The 19,638-nt window shown below is 32.8% G+C and overlaps 2 protein-coding genes across 2 annotated transcripts; both read right to left on the bottom strand.

The window, feature by feature from the left end:
• Window positions 1-1,013: 1,013 nt before the first annotated feature.
• On the bottom strand, window positions 1,014-6,894 carry LOC143079993 (uncharacterized). Its single transcript, XM_076255640.1, has 2 exons — window positions 6,786-6,894; window positions 1,014-3,866 (listed from the first exon to the last, which is right to left on the bottom strand). The coding sequence occupies exon 2, from the start codon at window positions 3,846-3,848 to the stop codon at window positions 2,556-2,558; it is 1,293 nt and encodes a 430-aa protein (XP_076111755.1). The 5' UTR covers window positions 3,849-3,866; window positions 6,786-6,894; the 3' UTR covers window positions 1,014-2,555.
• Window positions 6,895-8,951: 2,057 nt separating this feature from the next.
• Window positions 8,952-15,125, bottom strand: LOC143079988 (uncharacterized). The gene is made up of 2 exons (XM_076255629.1): window positions 15,040-15,125; window positions 8,952-12,186 (listed from the first exon to the last, which is right to left on the bottom strand). The coding sequence occupies exon 2, from the start codon at window positions 12,166-12,168 to the stop codon at window positions 10,462-10,464; it is 1,707 nt and encodes a 568-aa protein (XP_076111744.1). The 5' UTR covers window positions 12,169-12,186; window positions 15,040-15,125; the 3' UTR covers window positions 8,952-10,461.
• Window positions 15,126-19,638: the final 4,513 nt, after the last annotated feature.

Genomic DNA, 19,638 nt, shown 5'->3' with positions numbered 1-19,638 from the left:
TATGTTCGAAAAAAAAATGGTTTCCATTTCTACGATTGTGAAAATGAACTGCCGTAATGGGGAGATAATTTTGACGAAGTAGAATCCTGACTGTATTGTATATTTACAGGTAAGGAAACATGTGAGAATATTTGTCATGTGATGTTTTAAAATTTAGTGTCCTTAACCTCAAACATTTAAGTATGATGTATACAAGCTGAAACCCCGCCTATCTTAATTGCCATGCTTGAGCAAACATTGATACAAACAAAGCAAGCAAGCCAAACAAAGATTTGTCTTGCTAGCATTAATGTAAAAGCTGTAACAAGAAAATTGTCTAAAGTTTTTTTATTAAAGTAACGGATAATTGCATGACTTCACAAATATTCTAAGGCATTCAACTTTCTTTTTTGGGCATTCATCTTCCTTGGAAGGAGTTTTATTCTCCTTAAAAAAAGATTTGCGAGCATATAGTAATATCTTTAATTTGTCCTTGCATCTTTCTTTCCATGTGTTTGAAACAAATTGTTTCTGCAGTATCTTAACTTAAGAATCTTTTGATCATTGTGCTCGTTTTAGATGACATTTATACAAGTTGTAGGTTGCACTTTGTAAATACAGATGTTTCTCAAACCACGCCTCTTTTGAGGAGATATATGATATTCATAGAAAATTAATTTTGTTGACGCACTGGTTCCCAGTTATGATCTTTATATTTTATCTCGTAGAGATATAACTTGGGAATGTTACCAGTAAATTTGCATATGCATACCAGTCATATTGAAATCTGTGGGAGTCCTAAAGTCATGGCAAGGGTAGTACACAATTTGAGTGTATGTTTAAACTCTTGATAAACTTACAAAAGGGAAGATTATTCACATTCATCCTCATAAAAAACAATTACATTAAATTATATATACATGTATATAATATACTTAGAATTCCTTTACCATGTATTAGTTCTTTTTTTACCAGATCCGATAAGGTATATATATGCATACATAAACACATAACAAAAGTACAAAAGTCATAGATAGAAAATAATTAAAAGATTTTAATTAATCTCATGTTGATTAAAAAATAAACTACATGCACCTGATGAATGACATAAATGCCTATATCATTGTTGCATAACTGAGAGAACCATACTCCAACCATAACCGTCAAATGAATTACTATTATTGCCTTTTCCTTCATAACTTTACGTGTCAGTAGATATCCATCCCCATTCAGGATGATTAATGAACTCAGTTACTACCACTTGCACACTTCTTTTATCATTTATTCCTTTCCCTATATATAGCTAGCTTTTATTTTATAGTAAATACTCCTGTAATATGAAAATGTCAATTGGCTAAGTCACTGATTTCAGTAAAATTTTGCATACAACTTTGGCTCGATGAACTACATCTTCTTTTTTTTATATATACAACTGAAAATCGAAAGAATAATACAATTATCTATTTATCATTTGAAATATTACTGATTGAATTCTATCAAAATGGATGAAAATTTGTATAGAAAGCACACACAATCGACTAAAATCCTTCTAAAATTTGTCTTAAAATCATAAAATCTCTAATTTTACTCCATAGATTTTTCTTAAACAACTATATGTTGTTGATACATAAATTTCATTTTTAATGGTGCAAAATAAAGATAGGGTCACCGACGTCGTTTTTACCGTAAACATCATTTACAGTCATGTTCTTTGTGAAAATATCCCACTAAACGTCGAAATAATCGTAATGTCATCGCGTTACAGGCCGTAAAACATTGATTTTTGACGTTTTGTACCAACAAGGTCACAAATTGATTATTAGACAAAAAACGAAGTCGTTAAAACAGAAATTTTAAGTTTCAACAACACCAAATTTTAGAAGACTTTTTGCCGATGTTATGTGCTATCTATACAAATATTCACTCATATTAAAAGAAATAAATCTGTAATAGTTCAGATAATAAAAGAGATGAATGCATTATTTTTTCGATTTTCATTTGTTGTTCAACAAGTCAAAGTTGTATGCAAAATTTTAGAAAAATCTGTGACATAGCCCATTTACTGTTCCTTGACCTTAAAGTACTTTTTGTTGCAGATAACATATATAGTTAAGTGTTTATTAGTTGCATACTTTTTCAAATTGATATTGGATTAAAAATACATTTTCATGACATACAGTTTGGCATCTGTTATTTGTTCATTCCCTGATAAACATCCCACCCATACTTGTGCCTTGGTATCAATATCTAATGACATAGGATATATAATCCCCTCATCCTTCAAAACTTTACATGCCAGTAGATCTCCCTCCCCAGACAAGACATGTAAGGCATGGTTACTAATATCAGTCACTATAACATAACCTACTGATGTTGTTACTATATCTAAAGGGTTGAATGGTTTATCTACCACACTGTCACGAGGATTCCCCTGGTAAGTCTACTTAACTTGCCCCTCCGTGTTAAGAAGCACCACCCTCCCATCCAAATCAGATGTTCTGTCTATAACTAGTATGCCAATGTAAACATTAGATGTAATTCTAGCAGGGAGAGTAAACAATCTCCGTTTATGTTTATCAAACGCATATGATTTTTTTTTGTTTCCCATCCATCCCAAAGATTATAACTGTCCTACAATTTGTGTTTCTAGGGTTGTAAACATCACCCCTGTCCCTAACGCCTAATATTATCTCATTATGTTTAGTGACATGTATGCCAAGTGGTATCAGTGGTGACACAGAAAGGAACATTTCGATTTCTCCTGTCTTTGTTTTTAATAGATTGACAGCAGTACTGTTACAAAAAGACATAAGAATATCATTATTGTCTGTCAGTGACATGTCATAAATTTCAACTGAAATATCTTTAACAGTTGCGATTTTGTCATTGATGTTTATTTTACGAAGAGTAGGTATATCATTGTTAAAAATCCAAGCTGTCTTGTCATCCTGAATTAACACTCTATCCACCATACTTAAATCTGTTGTATAACTCTTGATAACATCTAAATTCATTTGTGGTAATCGACTCGGGAGTTTTGTTTTCTGAAGTGATCCAAATAAGTTTCTAATGTTCATTAAATTTTCTTTTGTAGGAAAGAAATCCTTTGCTTCTTCGGGAAAGGCATCAAAGGATACATCTGGAATTTCTTTTTTCCTGATTTCTGAAAAAGTATTGAACACTTGCGCAGCTTGATTTGATTCCAATACTTCTTGTATATTGCTTTGCTTTTCTAGCAAAGTTTCCTTTACTTTTTCTGTATGCTTCTCTTTTTCTGCAATATATTTTTCTATCCTTTGTTTTTCACTTTCCAGTTCTTCTTTAAGTGCTTTAGCATATTTACTGACTTCATCTTTGGTCAGCTGTTCTCGTTGATTGATTTTCTGAACACATTTAGCTGAAAGTTGCTCATTTTTTGCTTTAAAATCCTTTATTTTACTGTCCTCTATTTCACAAAGAGTGAACTTCTCAAAACATGTGGATTCTAGATCTTTCAGTTTTTCTCTTCTCTCATTACACACTGTATCAATTGAATCTAGGTCGTGTATTTTATGAGAAGCAGTTATACAATCTGGACACACTAAGTGGTCACATGTTCTACAAAACATGCAATTCAACTTCCTCTTGTGAATCTGACAGGGAATGTTATCAGTAATAATCGTATGTTCTATTTTTGTTTTAGCTTCTGATCTTTTCACATCAACAATGTCATGTGTGATCGAGGTTTGAACTTTTAAATGAATTTTCTTACATTTGTCGCACATAAGTGTATTGCATTGTACACATTTCCAGTTAATGTTTGTGTCAGTTTCACACAACTCACATGGTTTAGGTATCTGTGCTTGTCGTATAGATTGGGAAAATGCCATCTTGATTCATAATAGCCACTACAAAATACATGAAAGATGTTTTATTTTGATGTAATTCTGTGTAAATATTTCATTGATAGTGATGTTATAAAATGCAGATATTTAAATCATGTGTCAACTTTACAGAGGCTGACTTCATGCAGGAACTTCTTAGGAAGAAAGATAAGAAGTTAGCAATATCCTTTAACTCTACTTTCCGCTATATAGATGATGTTCTTTCACTAAACAATTCAAAATTTGGTGACTATGTGGAACGCATCTATCCCATCGAACTAGAGATAAAGGATACTACAGATACAGTTAAGTCGGCTTCATATCTTGACTTACATCTAGAAATTGACAATGAGGGTCGGTTGAAAACAAAACTTTACGACAAAAGAGATGATTTCAGCTTTCCAATTGTGAACTTTCCATTTCTAAGTAGCAACATTCCAGCAGCACCTGCATACGGGGTATATATCTCCCAATTGATACGATATTCCCGTGCTTGCATTTCCTATCATGATTTTCTTGATAGAGGGTTGCTGCTCACAAGGAAGCTATTAAACCAAGAGTTCCAAATGGTGAAGTTGAAATCATCCCTTCGCAAATTTTACGGACGCCATCACGAGTTGGTTGACCGTTATGGAATAACCGTTTCACAAATGATATCGGATATGTTCCTTACGTCGTAACTACAATTCCCTTCCCTTTCATGAATGTGACCTACCGAATTAGACTATTTACCGGATTAAAATTTTGTAATCACATAAGCAACACGACGGGTGCCACATGTGGAGCAGGATCTGCTTACTCTTCCGGAACACCTGAGATCACCCCTAGTTTTTGGTGGGGTTCGTGTTGTTTATTCTTTAGTTTTCTATGTTGTGTCATGTTTACTATTGTTTTTCTGTTTGTCTTTTTCATTTTTAGCCATGGCGTTGTCAGTTTGTTTTAGATTTATGAGTTTGACTGTCCCTTTGGTATCTTTCGTCCCTCTTTTACTGATATAGGTAGAAACCTCTCAATGGTTGTTATATAAGTCTCCAAATGTGTTAAAGTAAACATAGTAATAAATAAACTGAAATTCATTTTTGAAGAAATTAACAATAAACTGAATAATTGGTCCGAGACCACAATTAATTCGTAGTGCATTTCTTTTAGAACATAAATGAAAATTAAAAAAATCCCACCTGCGCTTTCTCAATTAAATTTTTACAGTGTGTTGTACTACTTTTGGGACAAATTATATCAAAATTATAGAAAACTTCATCGGCTCTAACTCAAAATATGGACAATTTTATGTTTAGGGCGTCTTGAAATCTTTTGACAGCTTCCGAAGTGCTAATTTTTAACCTTTTTCAGCTGGACGAAATCACTACTTTCTTTTAAAATTATGGACCCAAATTTTTTTACAGTGTAATTTCACCCCCTACTTGCAATTTGAGGCATACAACATGGAGAAATAAATTTGGAAGGGGTATAAAAAACATTGGCAAGTAACCCACTGTCAACACTAGGGACTATATTCGTGAAGAACGAAAAAAATCAAGGGACGACAATTGTAACAACGAAAATCAAGGGACGACAATTGTGGTCTCGGACCAATTACGAACCTATTAATTAATTCCATTTATTAAAATGTACACAGTTTGGAATCCCCCACTGCAGTGGTTTGAAAAAAAATATCATACTTGGGTTTAAAATGCCTGGTATAAATGAACAATTTAATTTCTGAAATAATAATTGATCACAACCTGTTTTTATGCCATCTTTGTTTGATTTAAGATATGTCAAATTTGGTCTATAATATAATCAAAGACATGATTTTAAGTTTTACAATATATATACATATATAAATTCCAGCACTCTCACAAAATATCATCTCCTCTGCAACAACAAAGAAAAATACTTTGAATTTGGGTAGTAATGATTTATGGCATGTCCCTAAGAATGGATTTTCATTTCGCTCCTGTGAGATGAAAAAACATGACAGTAACTACAAACATTGAAGTTATAGGATACAATAATGTTAAAAAGTGGTTTTCGCTTGAAAACACCACGTATCTAAAATCAGAAGCAAAACGGACAATATAATAACAATAATCGAACAGCAGTCCAAGATATATCTTATTTTTAAACTATCAGGAAATCTGACCATCAGTTTCAATGTTTGATCTACGTAAGCGTTGTTCGGGCAATTGAATTTTTTTTCAATAATTAAAAAAACAAAATGATATGGGTAAAATTTGTAAAAAAAAAAGCACAGACCTATTCATATTAGAGTTTAAAAAAAGTGTATCTCTATTATAGCTATTAAATGGGTGTGTGAAAAAAACTAACTCTGGTGAAATTGAGGACAAATTTCACGTGTATAGTCCTTAAAAAATCGAAAGACCAGATAGCAATCTCATTATATGTCATTCCATTCAACTGTACCTTTTTATATGAAAATTATACAAATGTGGAAGATATAGGGAATTGTTTTACATTTCGTCATGGTGGGGCCTTTTAAGCTTGCCTTAAGATATAGGTTTTGCTCATTGTTGAAGGCCATGCAATGACTTACAGTATCTATCATCTACATCATTTGGTCTCTGTTGAATAGTTGTCTCATTGGCAATCATTCCATATCTTCTCATTTTATTTTAGGAAGAAGCCTATTGGTTTTGGACTCAGTGGTACAAATACTTTGAGTCCTGCATCAGCATTCCTTAGTGAATATCATTTGAAAATATTGTCACCCTTATGCACTGATTATATATGAACATTGTTTTTATCATTAAGTTTCATACATTAGTACAGGTGATACATGTGTTTCCTATTCTTGTTGTAATGTGACCTTGTGACCTCTGAACCAAAATGTCTGCTGTGTGTTCATATAAGAATTTTGCATCATTATTTTGTAAATCAAAAGTATTGCACAGTCGAATAAAAATAGTGTTTTATCCTCCATACCTGTTTCCTTGACAAAAATCTACTTAGCTGTTTGTTAATAACATTTCTTTATTTTCTTTCGATGTCAGTCAACCAGGAAAATAAAAAGAACTTGTCTATACTTGATCCACATTAACAGTTTTTAAAATGAATATTAAGTCCTACCTATGCATACAAATTAACCTGTAGTTTTTGTATTTATTGATATTAGTTTTACCTTTAAAAAGGCATTCAAACATGATTTGGGCCATTTATAAAAAAATCTGACATAATGTTTACTCTACATTTAAAAATAATAATTTTTGTCTGATATCAATTCTAGTGTTAAAGTTGATTATGAATTTTGAAAGGCCACTCCAAGTTAATCTCAAAAATGTGTAAATAATTGTCTCCCTATTTTTTTTTTATAAATAACGTACACTAGGGCCTGTATCTGTCGATTGTTGTATAGTGAAGCTAATAAAATTTTAATTCAAGATGTATATGCAATTCCTATGAAGCATATTAAACCTGTTCAGTTTAGGTACTGAATTTTGTTCAGCAACAAGTAAACTAACATTTTATTTAGTAATTTTATGTTCCTTTTTGTAATTTTAAAGAGTTGTAAAATGTTGATTGGCACACATATTTAGTATGAAGCACAGATACATTTCTATGCTACAACTATGAAATTATATGTTATATCAGAATTTGTGTATGTTTTCCTATGCATTGTAGTGATGTTGTATTGGGTAGTACATTTTGTCATGCATGTTGAATTTTATTTAGAAATACAATTTGAATTTTTGAATGCTACAATCTTTGTCAAAAAATTCAAGTATGATTTTATTTCTGTTTCAAAAATTAATAAAACAGGAATATTTAGAATTTCAAAAATAAATAAAACTGGAATATTAAAAATTATATTTCGCTTTGATCAGTCAGTTTGGTTAATTTTTTATTAAAATAAGCTCAAAAACATCACTGCTATATTATTGCCTTGTCCCATCAGTCTTTCAGTTGTTGTATTCTTTCGTCATAACTTTGTTGATGCTATGCAAGCATTTCTCCTCATTTGTCTTTGTAAATTATTAACCTCTACTGTTTAGTCCATTTTTTTATTAATATCCTTTATGCATGACTTGGTACTTGTGTATCCCGCCAATGTGTGGTTGTGCTGTGGGAATTTTTTGTATTCTTGTCTTTCATTTTTGCTTACGTGCTTTTTCTAAATGCCATTTTGTTTTTCTTTGTTTTATAGTGGTTAAGACCATAACACAAATGTGTTTGAGCATTTGATTTTGCCATTTGATAAGGGACTTTCCGATTTGAATTTCCTTAGTGTTCAGTATTTTCGTTATTTTACTGTTTACTCACTAAAGAACCTTTTTTCTTTTCTTTACTTTGTGCCTTATTAATGTTTTTTTTTTTCTGTTTTTAAAGTCGGGGGGGGGGGGGGGGGTAAAAACTAGTGGTTTCTGAATTTTGTATCAATTCATTTTATATTATTCTACAATTCATTTTTTTTCCCTGACGTAAAGATATTTTGTTTGAAGAAGTAATTGCCAATCCAGAAGGAGTCCATCATAAATTCTCCCATTTAGGTATTTATTTCTGTTATTCTCATACTGATTGAAACTGAAGAGATGCATCAAAAAGTGATAAGTTCATGGCATTTTATAGAAATCTAAGAATGAAAAACATGTTATGGCTGTTAGCCTTACTTACAATGAATTATGATATATTTTTAAAGGCACCTAACTTCTCCTTTGTACAAACAGATATTTTTATGAACGGAATGCCTTATTATATGCATATCATGTTTATTTTTTCGTCGGAAAATGAAGCCCTTTCACAGGAACATAACAGGGATAACATCTTTCAGTTCCTGGGAACTCTAATGCACCAGCTTAATAAATACGAATACTGTAGTATAAGGATGGGTATGTTATATGTCACACATTTCTCAAGTATTATTAATATAATTTCCTGTACTTTATGTTTATAAATCTACTAAAAGACCATCATCAGCAACAGTTAACAGTAATATCTAAAAATAAAATTCCTTCATCAGTATTTGATAGTAACTTCTAAAAATAAATAGACAGCTAGGACTTTGCAACCATTAAAACCCATTTAAATATATCACAAAAGTAGTAAAATAGAAAATGACATCATTGTCAAGGCTAAAATTTAAAAAAAAAATCATCAGCAACATTAAATAGTAATATCTAAAAACAAAATTTCTTCATCAGCAACTTTTTATATTAATATCTAAAAATAACATTTTTTCATCAACATTTAAAAGCTAATCAACTCAGGACAATACAATATTTCATTATACATAATTTAAAAGCAGTGTAAGGGAGGTAATTCAAACCATGCTGTGTTTGAAATACCTCCCAAACACTGCTTTTAAATTATGTTTTGTACTTAAGTAATTGTCCATTAACCAGGACACCCTTGTTTCCCCCTTGTTTGTCCCTAATCCAAAACGGTTTGAACAATAACCACCACCCTTCCCACACACCCAAAGCCAATTCTTACCATACTTTTGTGGTATGGAAACTTGTGATATAATTTCAGAGAGATCAATACACCATTCCACAAGTTATTGTCTGAAAACTAGAAAAATGCTTATTTGGGCCCTTTTTGGCCCCTTATTCCTAAACTGTTTGGACTATTACCTCAAAAATCAATCCCAACCTTTCTTTTGTGATCATATAAATGTTGTGTTTAAATTCCATAGATTTCTATTTTCTTATACTAAAGTTATTGTCCGGAAACCAATTGTCTTCGGACGACGCAGACGACGACGACGTGATACAAATGTACGATCGCAAATGTTTTAGCAGTCGTATAAAAATTTACACTAAGAAATGAACCGTGAAAATGAAATCAAAGTCAAATAAAACCTGCGAACTGACGAACATTATAAGATATTTAAAAACATCAAAAATAGTTGACCTATTGCATAAAGTATTAGACAAAAATCCCCTCACAAACTTAATTTTGACCACAAGACCATGAAAATGAGGTCAAGGTCAGATGACACCTGCCAGCTAGACATGTACATCTAACAATTATTCGATACACCAAATATGGTAGACCTATTGCATTCAGTATAAGAAACATAGAAAAAAACACAAAAAACTTAACTATAACTTCTGAACCATGAACACGAGGTCAAGGTCAGATGACACCTGTCAGTTGGACATGTACACCTTACAGTCTTTCCATATACCGAATATACTAGACCTATTGTTTATAGTATCTGAGATATGAACTTGACCATCAAAACTTAACCTTGTTCACTGATCCAAGAAATGAGGTTGAGTTTAAGTGAAAATTATCTGACATGCAAGGTACGCACATACCATATATAGCTATCATATTACTCATAATAAGAAAGAAATCATCATTACAAACAAACTTAACTTTTTTTCAAGTAGTCACTGAACCATGAAAATGAGGCCAAGGAAAATGGACATGTGACAGACGGAAATTTCGTAAATTAAGGAATCTATTTACAAAGTATGAAGCATCCAGGTTTTCCACCTTCTAAAATATAAAGCGTTTGAGAAGTTAGCTTACGTCACCGTTGCCGCTGCAGCTGGATCATTATCCCTATGTCGAGCTTTCTGCGACAAAAGTCGCAGGCTCGACAAAAATCATGAATTTAAAATGTTTATTTTTTTTAAATTGTGTTTAATTTGGATTAAAAACCCATCTTGACAACATGTAGTCTAGCATCTGATCTCTGTTCGTTCCCTGAATGACATCCCACCCATAGCTGTCCCTTGGAATCAATATCCATCGAAAATTCATTAAATATCCCCTGATCCTTCATAGCATAAAATGTCAGTATATCTCCCTCTACAGACAAGACGTGTAAGGTATTGGTTATAACATCATTCACTAAAACATGTCCTTCCGATGTCGTTAATATATCTATAGGATAAATTAGTTTCTCTCTATTGACCTGAGGATTTCCCTGATATTCCCATCTCACCTGTCCCTCCCTGTCTATAGCAACCACCCTCCAATCCTTAACAGATATTCTATCTATAACAAGTATATCATTGTTAACATTGGTTGTGATTCTAACAGGAATAGTAAAAAGTCTCTGCTTATGTTTATCATATTCATAAGACTGTTTTTGTTTCCCATTCATTCCAAAGATTATAATTTTTCTACAACTTTTGTCTGTTACTTTGAATGGACAGCCCATGTCTTTTACACCTAGTATTATCTCATTGTGTTTTGAGACATGTATACCACATGTTCTCAGTGGCGAAACAAATAGGAAAGGTTTAATCGTTCCTTTCTTAGTTGTTAACAGACAGACGTTAGTACTGTCATGCAACGACAGAAAGATATCATTATTAACTTTCCGTGCCATGTCATAAACCTGAATAGAAATATCTTTTATAGTTTTGATTGTTAAATCAGTGTTTATTTTACGTAAACAAGAGGACACACGATTTGAAATCCAAACTGACTTGTCATCAAGTATCAATACCTTTTCTACGGTGTTCAAATTTGTAGTATAGCTCTTGATCACTTCAAAAGAAATTTGTGGCGATCCCTTTGGTAGATTTGTCTTTTGAAGTGATCCAAATAAGTAGGAGATATTCTTCAAATTATCCTGAGGAATAAAACATTTTGTTTCATCAGAAAGTGTCTCGAAAGGGGCATCTAAATCTTCGTTGGTGCAAAATTCTTTTTGAGCAGTAAAAACTTTAACTGCATGTCTTGATTCTAATACTTCTTGTATATCGCTTTGTTTTTGTAGCAAATTTTCCTTCATTTTTTCACATTGTTTTTCTTTTTCAAGCATAGAATTTTCTATCCTTTGCCTTTCACTTTCAATTTGTGTTCTGAGTTCATTAGCATATTTACTGACTTCAACTTTTATCAGCTGCTCATGTTTGTTAATTTTTTCAACTGATTCAGCAAGAAAATTGATATATTTAGTTTTTAAATCCTGGATTTGTTTTTCTTCTGTTTCAAAACGTGCTACCTTTTCAAACAGTCTCGATCTGAGTTGTTTTAGATTTTGCCTTCTTTCATCGCACACTGTGTCAATAGAATCAAGATCATGTGTTTTATGGAAGGCAGCAATACAGTCTGCACAAACGAAGCGGTCACATGTTCTACAAAACATGCAGTTGAACTTCTTGTGGCTCTGGCATGGAATATTGTCGGTGATTATGCAGTGCTCTATGTCTTTCCCACCTACTGAATTAAAGGCATCAACAATATCATGTCCGATTAAAGTTTGATCTTTTAAATGAATGTTCTTACATTTATCACACATAAGTGTATTGCATTGTACACATTTCCATTTAATGTTTGTGTCTGTTTCACATAACTCACATGGTTTAGGCACTTGTGCTTGCCCTCTGGTTTGGGGAAATGCCATCTTAATATAATACAACAGCTGAAAATATATAAAAGGATAATGCATTTATTTCAAGTGATTTTGCTGTGATTTAAAAACAAATATATGTGGGTTTTATTGATACATGCTTTACTTTAGCGGAATCAGTGTTAACTTTTCGGGTTTTATTTTGGCTGTCACAAAAAAAAATATGTCCTGTGATGCACAAATAATTTGCTTGGGAGACCAAAAACAGGTGAAAAATATCACTTTATAAATTAGAACAAACCAAGTATTGATTAATTTGAATCTTCATTTAAAACGCTCTTACCCAGAATTTGTAGACAGAGACACATGGGTAACATAAGTTAAACGGAAAGTTTTTAATTGGAACAAAAGCAAGAAACAATTTCTTATGTTCAAATAATGATAAAAAGTTATGATCTTGATATGTAGCAGGAGATATAAAAATATGAAAATTGTTTAATGTTCAAAATTTGTCACATTTAAAAAGTTCAAATGATAACTTCAAACCATGGCTATCTTGATAATCTTTACATAAATATCTTGTCTTTGTTTTATGTATATTGACACAACATGAAAACTTTAGGAATTCGTTCGCTGCCTCAATCAATATCAGCACGCTTTAAAAATATTATCGGTAAGTCTTTTAATGGTAGATATATAAGTATCATTTGATGCCATGACTAGTAAATCAATATTCATGTTAATCACATAAGCAACACGACGGGTGCCGCATGTGGAGCAGGATCTGCCTACCCTTCCGGAGCACCTGAGATCTCCCCTAGTTTTTGTTAGGGTTCGTGTTGCTTACTCTTCTATGTTGTGTCATGTGTACTATTGTTTGTCTGTTTGTCTTTTTCACTTTTAGCCATGGCGTTGTCAGTTTATTTTCGATTTAGGAGTTTGACTGTCCCTTAGGTATCTTTCGTCCCTCTTTTATCCATTATCTAGTATCACAAGTGTCAATTGTAATTTCTATTCCATCATTTTCTACATAAGAAAAAAGTAAAATCACAAAAATACTGAACTTAGAGGAAAATCAATTCGGAAAGTCCATAATCACATGGCAAAATCAAATAACAAAACGCATCAAAAACGAATGGACAAGAACTGTCATATTCTTGACTTGGTACAGACATTTTCAAATGTAGAAAATGGTGGATTAAACATGTGTTTACCAAGTCAGGTATATGACAGTAGTTATCCATTCGTGTTATGTGTTTGAGCTTTTGATTTTGCCATTTGATTACGGACTTTCCATTTTGAATTTTCATTGTAGTTCGGTATTTTTGTTATTTTCTTTTATTTTTGTACTCATATACAGTTTTTTTTAGATATAGCTTCATACCAGTGGCCTTACCATTATATTTAAGGACAGGTGGACAATGATAAGTTTCAAGGCAATTATGTAGTGTAATTCAAGTTGTATGGATTTCTCTTCAAGCACAAAACCCTCTTCCCCAATATTACTTTAAACGATTTATCAAAACTTCAAATTATGTAATTTTGATGAGGTCTTGACTCATGTTTGTGCATTTGAAGAGTCAAAGGATGCATCTATCGTATATTACAAGAGATGCAAAAATCCCAAATATTTATACCAGTCCATGTCTTTGACATTAACTTTAAAACAAGAGTGCACACGCTGAAATGTCTCGCCTTCTTTACTAATCATTGATAGTATGTTGATAGTCCTAAGTAAAAGGCTTTATTACAACTGTTACATAAACTTAACATTAACCAAGATAAATAAACCAAGACCATTGAACCATGAAAATGAGGTCAAGGTCAGATGAACCATGTCAGGCAGACATGTACAGCTAACAATGCTTCCATACAACAAATATAGTTGACCTATTACTTATAGTTTTAGAAAATAGACCAAAACACAAAAAGTTAACACTGTGCAATGAACCGTGAAAATGAGGTCACGGTCAAATAAAACCTGCGCGACTGACATATAGATCATAAATTATTTCCATACACAAAATATAGTTCACCTATGGCATATAGTATTAGATAAAAAGACCAAAACTCAAAAACTTAACTTTGACCACTGAACCATGAAAATGAGGTCAAGTTCAGATGACACCTGCCAGTTGTACATGTACACCTTACAGTCCTTCCATACACCGAATATACTAGCCCTATTGCTTATAGTATCTGAGATATGGACTTGACCACCAAAACTTAACCTTTGTAAATCATCCATGAAATGAGGTTGAGGTCAAGTGAAAACTGTCTGACGGGCATGAGTACATTGCAAGGTACGTACATACCAAATATGGTTATCATATTACTTATAATAAGAGAGAATTCAACATTACAAAAACTTTTTTTTCAAGTGGTCACTGAACCATGAAAATGAGGTCAAGGACAGTCCTTGACCTCATTTTCATCTGGACATTAGACATTGTGACTGACGGAAACTTCGTAACATGAGACATCTATATACAAAGTATAAAGCATCCAGGTCTTCCACCTTCTAAAATATAAAGCTTTTAAGAAGTTAGCTAACGCCGCCGCCGCCGCTGTAGCCGCCGCCGGGTCACTATCCCTATGTCGAGATTCCTGCAACAAAAGTTGCATGCTCGACAAAAATCTCTTATGCATTCAGAGCATCAGAGTGCTTGCAATCAGAATCCTTTTATATCAAACTTTAATTAGCTGTAATTTAAAAAAAAGTCTCATGATCTGAGTTTTCTTATTCGTCAGACCAAAGTGTCTCGCTTAGAACAATCTATTGGCTGTTTTTACAACAATTTTCGTAGATTCCCTTATAAAAATCACTTAAACCACACCACCAAGTCCTTTTTTGTTAAGCAAATAGTTAAACCTCATCTTTAAAATTGGAATCTAAATAGAACATGCAGCTTTTTATATACTTACGGTAATATGCTTTCCTTGTCGACTGTGGTGTACGTTTTATCTTTCGTCATAAGGAGAAATACCTATACTTTCTTATTCTTTTATCAAATAAATTTAGACTTTGATTTTCTTTTATCAAAGTTTACAGTTATATACATGATGATTGTAATAAAGATATTAAATGGATAATTGATAAATGGGTTAATCAGTGAGATATGCAATAAGGTTTTATCAATCAAGTGGTTTTATTATCATCTTTAGACCTTTTCAGTTGTCATCTTGAGAGCTTTAGTACTTGCATATAATATAACTAACGGAAATATGCTTTTCTCGCACTAGTTGGGGAGTAAAATTACATAAATTATAACACGCATTATTTAGTGCAGTTAACAGGTAAAAGTGTTATCTTTTGACACAAGGAGAAATTGTTGTACTTTGTCTTTTGGTATTAGCAAAATTGTGTTTATATTGTAACAACTGGACAATTATAACATTTAATAATTTTTACAACCTGGAATTTACTATGCCAACAGACGAAATAAGTCAACTACAGATGGATGAAAACTTTATTGGATGATGGCCTGCAACAGAAATATTATTGACTTTATGAACATTTATTTGAATTGGACATACTGTTATATTTGCAACTTTTTAACTTTATGCATTTTGTTTGGCAAGTGCCCCTTCCACTTGTTTACCAAACTCGTTTTACTGCATAACATATTTTTCATAGATTGTAAGGTGTCTGGCACAAATATGCATATACCTGAGATTATATTTCAACCCATTATAAGTCCTGAAAGTGTCTCAGTAAGGAAATATTTAAGTTTTACTATCGGTCCAGGGCATTTTTGTTGTTTCTCCGTGGGGAGCCGTTTTGCAGGTCATGTGACCGTGGTGGGAAGTGTTTTTGTCGTTGTCGTTATGTATCTTAAATCTCTTAAGTATTCTATAAGAGTAAGAAATAAGTCTTTACATTAATAGTTTTATTAAGGCTTCATTATTTATATCTGTTAAAGATTAGTTTCTTAGGGATTATATTGTAACCAGTTTACTGCTGGAATTTAGTATCAGTACTCCCGGCGTCTGCTAGTTCTACGCACGGCTAGAAATTGTAAACAAGTCTAGTAACGAAGTTTTAAGCTTCTTTTGCTAAATTTAAATAAAGGAAAAGTTAGGACTTTGGCCCATTTGTATAATAATTAAAGAACAGGCAATTTACTGTCCATTTTACATGTGATTTTTAAATGTGCAGGTTTTCCTGTCAAGCCCCTATTTTATCGGACATTTTCCTGTCAGTCCTGACAGGGTTCTCATTGGCCCTCAGGGATCCCTGGCTAGATCCCTTATTTTTTTATTGGCTTTCAGGGATCTCAAAAGTATATAAATAAGGTTCCACTCAGTAAAATGGCGGATAACTTGTTAGCTCAAGCCTAACTAGTAGCTTAACTTGCAACCTGAAAGTTTATCTTTACTAGACCTAGCCCAACAGAAAAGCCAAGCAGGTTAATATGCTTTAATAATACTAGAACATACCCGTGATATCGCGGGTCCGTGACTGAATTAAAGTATATAACTATGCCCAAGCCTTATCTTAGTATTAGTACTGTCATCTGATAAAGTCATGCCGATTAAAAGATACACAATTTTCTCTGCTTTCAAATCTTTCTGTTTGAACCCGTCGAACTGGAACTTATCAATTATTGGTAATATTTTAATTATTTGGAAAACAAAAGGTCCTGGAATGGAGTATTTTTTAATCAACAGCATTGTCCTATATTAGTTATAAATAAAGTTGAATTCTTTGATTCGCTGTTTTACGTCATGCCCGCTAACAAATTGAAACTTATTTTTAGTCCAGATTTTTAGTATTCGTATTGTTATCTTAGAAAGTCTTACGGATTAAAATACTACAATAGGTAACAATTTGACAATTTAGTAGTGTCAACCCTGTGATTATGACCCGTGTATATAGCATATTAATCCTGAATACACCGTTTGGTGGTGCGCCTGTCAGATGCGGAACGTACAGATAAGGTAATAGGTAACAGGTGATTATACTATTGGTATCGGTATCGGACTCGACCCGGAACTTCCTAATTATTTGCAATATTAATTACGTGGAAAACAAAAGGGCCTGGAGTGGTGTAATTTTCAATCTACACCTTTGTACTATATTAGTTGTATATAAAGTTGAATTCTTTGATTCGTCGTTTTTACGTGATGACGGCTGACAAATTGGACCTCGTAATTTTAGTATTATAGATAAGATGAAGTATTTTTAAGGAAATGTAAATATAGCGGCAGTTATCCCCCACCACACTGAGTGACCTAAATGACCCGAAAAACTGATTACTGATTAAGCGTCTGCATTTCTGCATTTGTCCGTGTATATAATATGAACATGTAATAATAAATATAATATACGTTCGAACTTATCGTTTATGGACTGAGAAATATGAGTGCATTGCCTGGCATCCATTCGTCTTTAGAGGTAGGAAAAGGAAAAACCCCAAGATGCAGAATATTCCTGACGAGAGCCCCAAAACTTGTCAACAGACCCTTCCACAATTACTCGGCCTGTGGCGGCGGTTTGTTACAATATTAAGATCTAGAATGTAATAAATATTGGGTATAAATAATCTCATCAGAGATACCAGGTTTAGGATTTTTTATTTACTCCAGACGCGTCTACAAAAAATAATCAGTGACGTTAGAAGAGGGACGAAAGATACCAGAGGGACAGTCAAACTCATAAATCGAAAATAGACTGACACCGCCATGGCTAAAACTGAAAAAGATAATCAGACAAACAATAGTACACATGACACAACATAGAAAACTTAAGAATAAACAACACGACCCCCCCCCCCCCCCCCCAAAAAAAAAACCCAACTAGGGGTGATCTCAGGTGCTCCGGAATGGTAGGAAGATCCTGCTCCACATGTGGCACCCGTCGTGTTGCTTACATGATTAAAAATCCGGTAAATAGTCTTAATTCGGTAAATCACATTCATGAACGGGAAGGGGATTGTAGTTACGACGTAAGGAACATATCCGATATCATTTGTGAAACTGTTATTCCATAACGGTCAACCAACTCGTGATGGCGTCCGTAAAATTTACGAAGTGATGATTTCAACTTCACCATTTGGAACTCTTGGTTTAATAGCTTCCTTGTAAGCAGCAGCCCTCTATCAAGAAAATCATGATATGAAATGCAAGCACGGGAGTATCGTATCAATTGGGAGATATATACACCGTATGCAGGTGCTGCTGGGTTGTAGTTACTTAGAAATGGAAAGTTCACAATTGGAAAACTGAAATCATCTCTTTTGTCGTAAAGTTTTGTTTTCAATAATATTTGATGACTATATTATACAGATAGAGTAAATCAACAATCAGTTAAATAACCAAATTATAAAAATCATTACGATTTTTTTTTCTGTCTTTAAATTTGAAGTTTCTAAGGTACTTGGTGCAGTTTCCCCCAGGTATATGTGTTTAACACATGGTTGAGGTGTATGCTTTTATATTTTTAAAATTTTGCTTTATTCATTCTAGAGAGTGTATTTTTCTATCATGTCTCTTTAAATAATGTGAAATAAAAGAAACAGTCCAATATATTATAGTTTAAGAAAAACGGACCAAAACACAACAAGCGTGCACATGCTGAAATGTCTCGCCTTCTTTACTAATCATTGATATAATGTTGATAGTCTAAAATATAAAGCTTTATTAGAACTGTCACATAAACTTAACATTAACCAAGAAAATTAAACATTGACCATGAGGTCAAGGTCAGGTGAATCATGTCAGTCGGACATGTACAGCTAACAATTCTTCCATACAACAAATATAGTGTTGACTTATTGCTTACAGTTTAAGAAAAACAGACCGAAACAGAAAAACTTAACACTGAGCAATGAACCGTGAAAATGAGGTCAAGGTCAAATGAAACCTGCACGACTGAGATAAAGATCATAAACTATTTTCATACACCAAATATAGTTGTCTTATTGCAAAAAGTATTAGAAAAAAGACTCGAACTCAAAAAGTAACTTTGACCACTGAACCATGAAAATGTGGTCAAAGTCGGTTGACACCTGCCAGTTGGACATGTACTTACAGTCCTTCCATACACCTAATATACTAGACATATTGCTTATAGTATCTTAGATATGGACTTGATCACCAAAAATTAACATTGTTCACTCAGATTTATTTTCATTGTAATCAGAATGTAATCAATAAGCAATCAGGATTACAAGGGATTTTGAAAAGTTATTGATTAAATCAAATTTCATTTAATCAGATGTTTTGGTGTTTAATAATTACACTGATTACTTGGAAAATTGTAATCAATTACCGCTGATTAATGATTACAATTACCCCACCTCTGGTTCACTGATCCATTACATGAGGTCGAAATCAATTGATAACTGTCTGACGGGCATAAGTATGGAAAGCCAACGGGGTCAAAATTCTTAATTCGTAACTTGTCAATTCGTAACTTGTAACTGTGCAATTTCTAAATTGTTAATTCGTAAATTGTTAGTTTGTAACTTGTTATTGTGAAATTCATAATGCTTAATTCGTAAATTGTCAATTTGTAACTTG

Source organism: Mytilus galloprovincialis, chromosome 1 (assembly GCF_965363235.1).
Source record: "Mytilus galloprovincialis chromosome 1, xbMytGall1.hap1.1, whole genome shotgun sequence".
Classification (NCBI taxonomy): domain Eukaryota; kingdom Metazoa; phylum Mollusca; class Bivalvia; order Mytilida; family Mytilidae; genus Mytilus; species Mytilus galloprovincialis.
The sequence above is the reverse complement of the archived record's forward strand: the minus strand, read 5'-3'. Positions and strand labels throughout refer to the sequence as shown.

Bases quoted from the DNA above. Each gene is read 5' to 3' on its own strand.
- LOC143079993 (XM_076255640.1), bottom strand. From the start codon at position 3,848: ATGGCATTTTCCCAATCTATACGACAAGCACAGATACCTAAACCATGT.
- LOC143079988 (XM_076255629.1), bottom strand. From the start codon at position 12,168: ATGGCATTTCCCCAAACCAGAGGGCAAGCACAAGTGCCTAAACCATGT.